This window comes from Oratosquilla oratoria, unplaced genomic scaffold, assembly GCF_046742065.1.
Source record: "Oratosquilla oratoria isolate Oo_2021 unplaced genomic scaffold, ASM4674206v1 SCAFFOLD72, whole genome shotgun sequence".
Taxonomy (NCBI): domain Eukaryota; kingdom Metazoa; phylum Arthropoda; class Malacostraca; order Stomatopoda; family Squillidae; genus Oratosquilla; species Oratosquilla oratoria.
Window position 1 is genome coordinate 187,506 of NW_027467736.1, and position 10,000 is coordinate 197,505.

Consider the following 10,000-nt stretch of genomic DNA (forward strand, 5'->3'; position numbering starts at 1 on the left):
CTTTTTGGCTACCTCCTTTGAAAGGAAAAAAAGCCTTGGTATATGTATGTATGTATGTATGTATGTACCACCTCATCCATGTTATGCTCCTTATCACAAGTGATAAATGATGAGTGTGATATTTGAAGCCCAGCCACATTCACACTTGTTTTGTGTGCTATTATACATCACTCCCACAATGAAAATCAAATTTCTCTAACATATGAACAGAGGTCCCCTATCATACATGCTAAGGCCCAGAAAATATCAATCTGCCACCAATGACATGACTGTACACTATTGATTTATACCAAGGACAAATGTATTTGTCTTGATTAGTTTCTGTGTATGTCTACAATACTTATCATAGTTTGTTTATCCTTGAATATTCACTGCAGTTACTCTGCAAAACATACTGACCAGAGCTTTTTTTTCTTTTATATCAGGGAAGTAGTAAAAGAAATTTCATATTTCTATTTTTTGTGCAGTTACTGTAAAAGTCAAACAAATTCAATTCGTTCATGAATAACCCCCAACTCAAATTGTCGAATTGAAACTTCCTCGTTAATGGAACTGTTATGAGTGGATAAGAAAACACTTGGAAATTGATGTGAAATATATTTATCTATATCTGTGATGATATCATTTTTCCTACATGCAGGATATATCATAGCATAAAGTTTATACTGTTTGATATATTGGAATATTCTATCAATAAATCATTCTAAGCAAATATAAAATACCAGTCTTCCAGCATGTGGGCGTTTGTGGCTGTCATGAAACTCATTTGACTTCAAGACATCTGCAACTAAAAAGAAATTCATATAAAAAAAAAAAGTCTTTCCATACAAAATTTCACCCCTTGACAATGGTAAAACCTTTCACAAATTTCACTCAGGCTAATGTTAGATGACTTCATCAAATCAAGAGGTCATACTCAGGACAAATTAGGGTCTTGATCAATAGCCACTGGAGTAGCAATAGAATGAACCCATTTGCTGTGATAGCACATTACACATTTCATTCTAGCTAATACCAAATCATATCACTCAACTTAAGTAATGTTATCATCGGAACCAAAGTTGGTCCCATGCAAGATGGAATGACATCATGTCTTCTACAGACATGCATACTAAAACTTCAGATTATGGTAAGGTAGCCAGGTCTTCCCCACCTTGACTCCCCAGTAGACGCTGGTATTTATTCATACCCGAGATGACTGGTGGTAGAAACCTGGGCATAAACCTAGGACCATGCAACGTAATGCCAGTGCTCTACTACCGAGCCAAGCCACCCACAGTGTTATCAGAGCAAACGGTTTAAGATCATCTTGATTATCCCTTACACCACAGTGATACATTCTACAGCTTTTATGTTATCTGTCAGGTTATTATTTTTTTCTTTTTACTCAGCTTAGGAACATTACCATAGTGATAGGGTTAGTATGTTTCATACTAGTTTCATGCTACTTACGTAAGCATCTTGTACAGTTCCATTTTACTAAGGAAAAGGGGACGAATAGGACTGTAATAGTTTTAGGGAGATTAATCTGTTGAATGTAATTGGGAAGGCATATGGGAAGGTGTTAAATAAAGGGATTAAGAAGTAAATAGGAGTAATTGGGAAGAAACAGGGTGGGTAAAGGTAGAAAAAAAAAGTCAAATTTCTATAGTAAGGCAGATATGTGGGTAAATTTTGGGAAAAGTATTTTTTGGGCTTTCATGGATCTGGACAAGGTTTATGACAGGGTCAACAGGAAGACATTGTTGCAGATGAATGAAACAGTGGAAAAAGCTGTTAATGGCAGTCAAACGTTTTTATGCAAGTAGTAGAGTTTGTAAATAAAGCAGCTGGCCCTGCTGTGGATGTACTGTGTCTTGCTGCATTGCTTCAGACCTGGGCAGTGGGCGAGAGATAGGGATGACCCTTCATCCATGAGAAGCTAAGATGAGAGGGAAACAAATGGGTGATGGAATGGAGTGGAATGGGGGGGGGTGCATGCCTTGGTAAGGGGAAATACGAGTAGGCCTTTGGTATATAGACAAATAGTAGTATTTATGTTTAGGTTTGAAGTGATGAGAGTGAATGGTCTGAAGTGAAGGTGTGACTGTGCCAAGATTGTGTAATGTCACTATAGTTGTTCAACATGTACATGGATGGGGTGATACATACATACATATGCCAACAGTTTGTTCCCCCTTACAAGGGAGGTATCCAAAGTCAAAGGCAATCCACTCCAACTCACTTTATCCTCACGTACTCCACTCCTATTCACAAACCCTCCCTCCCTCCCTCCCTCTTTTCTTGGATGGGGTGATAAAGGAGGTAAATGCAAGGGTGATGGCATGGGAGATGACTGGTGACAGTGGCGGGAGGTGAGCCAATTGGTCTTTGCAATACTTGTGGCTGGGTCAGAGGAGGCTCTAAGGCAGTTAGTGATCGAGTTCAGGTGGGTATGTGAGAGGAGAAAGTTGAAAGTAAAATAAGGTAAAAACAAGAAGAAGAGATATACCAGGGATGATTGAGACAGAGATCTGAATGTACATCTTAAAGCAGGAAAGCTAAAGGAATTGAATATTTTTGCTGAATGTACATCTTAAAGGAGGAAAGCTAAAGGAATTGAATATTTTTAAGTATACAGAGTCACATGTAGGAGGGAATGGAGGAATAGAGGTGGAGGTAAACTGTAGGGGGAATGGAAAGTGTGATGAGGAACATGCACAAAATGAAGACTATTTTAAAGTGTGATTGCGCCTACTACACTGCATGGGGAAGCAGAGAAAAGAAATTTAATTGTATTTACCTGAGATAAAGTATTTGAGAAGCATGATGGAGGTTATGAGGATGAAATGAGTGAGAAATGGAGGTGGAGAGGGAGCTGGCAGATAGATTAATCAAATAATACCACCTGTACCATACAATACATCCACAAAAACATGTCCACACTCAATCACAAAAGATATCCTGCAAGACTGGCCACCAAACTTCCTACTCTGTGAGACCCCCACCAGACATCAACATGGATTCATACATATACCTTACAAGGGAGGTAGCCAAAAAACAAAGGCATAAAAATCATTCCCACCCATTCCATACACTCCACTCCCCTCCACCCTCTACCTTCCCTCTTATCTTGGCATCTCCTGGATGACAGGTCATCCCTGTATCTTGTCCACTGCCCTGGGTCAGATGCAGTGTTGCAAGACACAGCACATCCACAGCAAGGCCGCTTCATTAAATCAGCAACCCCCTTCTCCGTCCCCTCATCCAGAAAAGGAGAAGAGAGGGAGAAATCCCTTTGGGCTGCTATACCTGGGTAATATATTTCATCCTTGAAAGACTTACGGGTCTGTCCAGTGGCCACTGACAGTTAGCTGGGAGAAGCAAGTCTTCTACAAGCGAGACCTGGGGCAATGGATTGACCGATTGACTACCCCATCCTTATCTATTATTCTATCAATATACCAAGGGTTTTTTATCCCTTAAAGTGGGAGGTAGCCAAGTCAAAAGGCAAGTACCCACTACCACCCATTCCACTCCCATCCACCACCCTTTCCTCCCTCTCATCTCAGCTCCTCATGGATGATGGGTCATCCTTGTATCCTGCCCATTGTCCCGAGCCAGAGGCAATGCAGCAAGACAACACATCCACAGTAAGGCTGCTTCACTTACTCAGCGACCCTGCCTCTCTGTCCCTTCATGTGGGAAAAGAGAAGAGAGGGAGAAAGGGAGAAATCCTTTTGGGCCGCATCAAAATATCACTCACACATGATTACTCCCTACTCATGCCCCTATCCTTGCATTACAATATCATCTATACACAGCCATTCTCCAATCACATCTATCCCCTGCCTTCTCCCTTCCTTGCTCAACAGACATTCCCCTCTTGCTCAAAGCCCTTTTCACCCCATCCATCTATCTCATTCTTGGTCGTCCCCTCAAGTTCACTCCATCCACCTCTGCCTTCCACACCTCTTTTACTAATCTTTCTTCACTCATTCTTTCCATGTGTCCAAACCATCCCAATACTCTTTCATCAACCCTATCTGCCATCTCCCTTTTCACACCTACCCTCCTCATCACCTCCTCATTTCTCACTTTATCCAACCCTGTAACACCTGCCATACTTCTCAGACATTTCATCTCAAACATATTTAAACTTTTCTTCTCTGTCTCTTAAATTCCAAGTCTCTGTCCCCATACAGTGCTGTCAGCACAATCACCCCTTCATATAATCTCCCAAATGCCTATTTCTCATCCACCATCTGTGTTTCCCTCTCATTTTAGCTCCTCGTGGATGAAGGATCATCCCTGTCTCTTGCCCACTGCCTTGGTCTGATGCAATGCAACAAGACACAGCACATCCATAGCAAGGCTGTTTCATAAACACGGCAAAGGAAACATGGACTGGAAGTGAAGCGTTTGTAGACCCAAGTGGGTATATAAACTCTGCATGATCTAGTATGCTCATTCCTTTGAGAAAGTCAATAGACAAAACGTCAGGAATAAATGCTTCACTCCCAGTCCACGTTTCCTTTGCCGTGTTTAGGTAATTTGTTCACATGGATTTCCAAGACTGCTTCACTTGATGGGCAACCCCCACCCCATTCTCCATCCCCTCATGCAGAAATTAGAAATGGTGCATAGATTGAAAAAAAAAAAAAAAATTGTATCACTTTGTATCATTTATCCTGTTTGTAGCAAGATCAGAGGATGGATTAAGGAAGCTCATGGCAGAGTTTGGGAAGGTGTGTGAAGGAAGTTGAAGACAATTGTAGGTTAAAATAAGGGGAGAGGATGGCAACAAATTGGAAGTGAGTATTAATGGAGAAAGACTAGAGGAAATAGCTTTAAAAACTTGAGGGCAAATGCGGTGGGAAAGGGAGGAGTGGAGGTGGAGGTAGAATGTAGATTATGAGAAGCAAGTAAATGCCTTGGGGGATTAAAAAGTGTAATAAGAAATAGACATTTGGGAATGGATGCTAAGAGGAGATTGTATGAAGAGGTGATTGTGCCAACAGCACTGTATGGGGCAGAATCATGGAACATAAGAGAGGAAGAATTTAAATGTGTTCGAGATGAAATAAGTATGGTAGGGGTTACTAGGATGAACAGAGTGAGAAATGAGGTGAGGAGGAGAGTGAGGGTGGAAAGGGAGTTGGGACATAGGGTTGTTGAAAGAGTATTGGGATGGTTTGGATACATGTAAAGAATGAATGAATATTAGTAAAGGAGGTGCAGAAAGCAGAGGTGGAGGAAATGAACAAGATGGGGTGACCAAAGATGTGATAGATGGATGGGGTAAAAGTGGTATTGGGGAAGGGAGAAGACAGATAGGGATGATTGGAGAATGGTTGTGTATGGGTGATGCTGTGATGCTTGGAAGGGAGTGGGTGGGAGATGGGTGTGGGGAGTGAGGGAGTATGTGTAAATAATATTTTGATGCAACCTTAAGATTCCTCCCCATCTTCTCTTCTTCTACATAAGGGAACAGGGGGGGGGGGGGGTCACCAATTAAATGAAGCAGCCTTGTTGTGGATGTGCTGTGTCTTGCTGCACTGCTTCTGACCCAAAGCAGTGGGTGAGATGCAAGGATGACCTGTCATCCAGGAGGAGCCAAGAAAAGAGGGTGGGAGGGATGGTGAATAGGAGTGGAGTATGTGGGGATGAAATAGGTGGGAGTGGATTTATGCCTTTGACTTTGGCTACCTCCATTGTAAAGGGTAAAAAGCCCTTGGTATGTATGTATCTATCACTTATAAACAAACCTGTATGAATTATCCAATTTTATATTTTCTTTATTCACTGCGATCAAGCCTACACAGTTCACAACTTCCTATTAAGTCCTTGCAAGGTCTATATGGTTTTGTGAGCAGTGTATGTTATACATACATACATATACCAAGGCTTTTTCCCCCTTACCAGGGGAGTAGCCAAAAAGGACATGGCATAAAATCATTCCTACCCATTCCATCCCCGAAAACACTCCACACCCCTCCACCCTCCCTCCCATCTTAGCACCTCCTAGATGACGGGTCATCCCTGCACCCTGTCCACTGCCCTGGGTCAGAAGCAGTGTTGCAAGACACAGCACATCACAGCACAGTATGTTATAGAATTCCAAAACGAGTTATGATGGGTAGAATCCCTGGAAGAAGACCCAGAGGGAGACCTCGAATGAGATGGATGGATGGTGTGGATGCGGAGATGGACAGAAGAGGAATAAATAAAGCAACCTGGATGGAAGCAGCAAAGGACCGAAGGACATGGAGAGGCTTACTGTTGGCGGACCAGAATCTACAAGAGGTTCAAGATCCAGCAGAGTGAAGTAAAGTGAAGTATGTTAAGGGTTGGAGACTAGGTGGAAAACCACAAAATATGCTTACCTTTGAAAAGACGGCCCACATTAGAAATATTCCACATCATATTGAACCAAAGCTCTCTTGTCTTTGTGAGAGCCTTTCTGCGAGTGACTGGCAGCTGTTGAAGAAAAAAAATATATATACAGTTTACAAACATCAAAATGACTGCAATCCTGTCATTCAATATACAAATTATAGATAATACATATTCTAAAAACAACCAAAGCCTAGTCTCTCACAGACCATATTTTGTAAAGTTTACATGAGATGAGATACAGCAGTTGCATTGAATTTTCAATAGTTGCCATGTTTCACTGACTGAATGTAAGAATGAGGAAGACTGCAAGAGACCATAAGGCCTGCATTAGGCAGATAAATGACTGGAAGTCTGAAACCCTACAGCAGCTGATAATGGTCCTTAGACTCTCCCAAAGATCTCTTGGAAGAAACCTTAAACTGATGTTTGTCACTAACTAGAATTAGTATAAAGATGGAAGACAGTCACTGGTTTTTACCTCTCCTCATCTTTCATAAAAGGTGGAAGAAATACAATGTTATATATATTGCAGAAAACCACTGGGAGATAAGAAATAGACGAAAACATTTGGACTAAGTTTCTTAAACTTCTCAGTCTTTTTTCTGCAAATCATTTTCATGTGTTCTTGTGAATTACTGAGACAAGAGGGAGGGTGGAGGGAAGTGGAGTGTATTTAGGGATGGAATGGGTGAGAATGGTTTTTATGCCTTTTTCTTATTGGTTACCTCCCTTGTAAGGGGGAAAAAGCCTTTGGTGTGTGTGTATGTATGTATGTATGTATGTATGTATATATATATGTATGTATGTATATATATATATATATATATATATATATATAAATATATATATATATATATATATATATATCAATGCTCATTGGCTGAGTGGGTTAGAGTATTACTACTTGCAGCAGAGGTTGAGGTGACAACAGTTTGAACCCTGCCACCAGCGAACTGGACCAGGGGCATGGTACATTAAATTTCATGCTATGACATTCTCTGTAAAGGGCACTGTCCTAGCCTCCTGACAGGGGGCCAGGTTTCATAATGTTAAACTAAACCATATATATGGATTTTTTTTGGTATGGTGAATGTTTCTACTGTGTTGACCATGAGTGATTGTCTAATTTCTTTTCTTATGTTGGTATACTTTTATGTATAAATGCTCTGACTCCACCTTTGTATTGTATTATACTTTGCCCATCTTTCCAGACAGTTTCATGGCAATAGACCATGCCTTTCTGCTTTGATTTGGCCCTGATCAGAGAAACGCCCATGCAAAGAAACAAATTCGACAAAAAACAATACTTCCAATAGATTTATCATTAGCCACAGTAAAATGTGTAAAGTGAATGTCACCCTAGAGAAGGCATAAATGAAGGAAATCTTAACTTCTCTTCTCAAAAAGAAAAGTGTTCCTTGAACTGAATTGGAACTGCATGACCTCCCTGGTCCTTGTGCAATACCTCTTACCCCGAATCCCATATTTCCACTCCATTCCATCACTGACTAAATAAAACCACCTCCTCCTAATTTGAACAGTGGGTTACAGTTGCAATGAGATTTAAATATTCATAGTTCAGTATCAGGCTGTTCTAGAGTGCACAGTTTACAAGCCAAGTCTATTTGGATGGATGTTGCAACAGTAATGAAAAGATTTACATTCCTGGAAGCTCGCTGCTCAAGCAGGTTAGGGGATTGTTACTTGTGGCAAAGGATGAGGGGATGGCAGTTCAAATTCTGCCACCAGCAAAGTTGAACTAAGGGCATGGTTCATTGAATTCATGCTATAAAGTCCTCTGTAAGAGGCACTGTCCTCGCCTCCCAATAGGGGGAATTTGTGGCATTAAACCATATCATCACATTCCTGTGTTAACCCCTTCCATACGGTGCCGCACACGTAGGCGTCATGGGGAGCGAGTGTATTCGCGAGGCTGCCATATCGGCGTCTTGATTATATTTATTGTAGTCGCCCCTCCATAATGACATTCTTTCTAATTCTTTTATAATCGCATTTTCTATGGTTATCAAAATTCACGGGTGAAGAGAGAACGATCGATATAAGCGGTGACTATATTTTATGATGCGAGTATTATTACGACACGTCGTACGGCTGGCATTGGCTGCTGCCACCGAGACCTAAGTCCATGACGCCAACGGGTGCGGCACCGTATGGAAGGGGTTAATGGGTTATGCTTTGTTTTTTGGCTACCTCCCTTGTAAGGGGGAAAAAGCCTTTGGAATATGTATGTATCACATTCCTGGATAGGCACTGAAATATTATCACATTTCCACTAGAAATCCGAAACTTACCTATTGTGGACCAAGTAGCAGAAGAAGAGGCATCATTGATCGGATCTATAACTGGCTGTCTCCTGGCCAAGGTCACCTTGAGTTGTATGCCTGACACCATACTGCCGTTCATCTGTACAAATACACGCAACCAGTATTATAATCCTTTAGCTCTTTTCTCTAACCACCTATTTGAATTACTGAATACATGTTGTACTGAAACACATTACCAAGGTAAGTTCATTCAAGAAAGGGGAATAAAGCCTATACCAGTACCCATTTTCTCTATTCATCCTATATTTTCATTCATGCATTCCATTATTTATGTTTTAGAGTGAAGAAAGACAAGTAAAAGAGGTATGGAAGGCAGATGTGGAGGGAGTGAACATGAGGGGACGTCCTAGGATAAGGTGGATGGATGGGGTGAAGGGGGCTTTAGGAAAGAGGGGAATGTCTGTTGAGGAAGGACGGGAGAGGACAAAAGACAGGGGTGAATGGAGAATGGATGTATATGGGTGATGTTGTGATGCATGAGGTGGAATGGGTGGGGGGATGGGGGAGTGAGGTAGTATGTGTGTGCAAAATTTGACGCAGCCGGAAGGCATTTCTCCCCGTCTTCTCTCTTTTTGCATGAGGGGACGGAGAGGGGGAGGGGGGTCGCCAATTTAATGAAGTGGCCTTGCTGTGGAAAGTGCTGTGTCTTCCAACACTGCTTCTGACCCAGGGCAGTGGACAAGACACAGGGATGACCAGTCATCCAGTTGGTGCCAAGATAAGATGGAGAGTGGAGAGGGGTGGAGTGTATTTAGGGATGGAATGGGTGGGAATGATTTTATACCTTTTTCTTTTTGGCTACCTCCCTTGTAAGGGGGAAAAAGCCTTGGTATATGTATGTATGTATGTTTATCAATTATCTATTTGATTCACCTATTATTTTTGTCTACTTGCTGTGGATGTGCTGTATCTTGTGACACTGCCTCTAACCCAGGGCAGTGGACAAGGTGCAGGGATGACCTGTCATCCAGGAGGTGTTGAGATAAGAGGGAGGGTGGAGGGGAGTGGAGTGTGTTTAGGGATGAAATGGGTGGGAATGGTTTTTATGCCTTTTTCTTTTTGGCTACCTCCCTTGTAAGGGGGAAGAAGCCTTGGTATATGTATATGCTTTATCTATACATCTATTAATCCAGCTGTATTGTGGATGTGGTGTGTCTTGCTGCATTGCTTCTAACCTAGGCATTGGGTGGGTGGGTGGGTAGGGCAGATAACCCTTCATCCATAATTAGCTAAGATAAAAGGGAAACAATTGGGTGATGGATGGGTGTGTAATGACT

General features: G+C 41.7%; 1 protein-coding gene across 2 annotated transcripts in view; it reads right to left on the reverse strand.

Annotated features, from left to right (window-relative positions):
- Window positions 1-583: 583 nt before the first annotated feature.
- Window positions 584-10,000, reverse strand: part of LOC143023954 (negative elongation factor E-like) — a 26,703-nt gene continuing 17,286 nt past the window's right edge. For both annotated transcript variants that reach the window (XM_076182623.1, XM_076182622.1), the window contains exons 6-8: window positions 8,691-8,802; window positions 6,366-6,459; window positions 584-787 (exon numbers count right to left, since the gene is read on the reverse strand). In XM_076182623.1, the coding sequence (XP_076038738.1) occupies window positions 6,386-6,459; window positions 8,691-8,802 (186 nt within the window). In that variant the 3' untranslated portion in view covers window positions 584-787; window positions 6,366-6,385. The remainder of the gene's footprint in view (window positions 788-6,365; window positions 6,460-8,690; window positions 8,803-10,000) is intronic.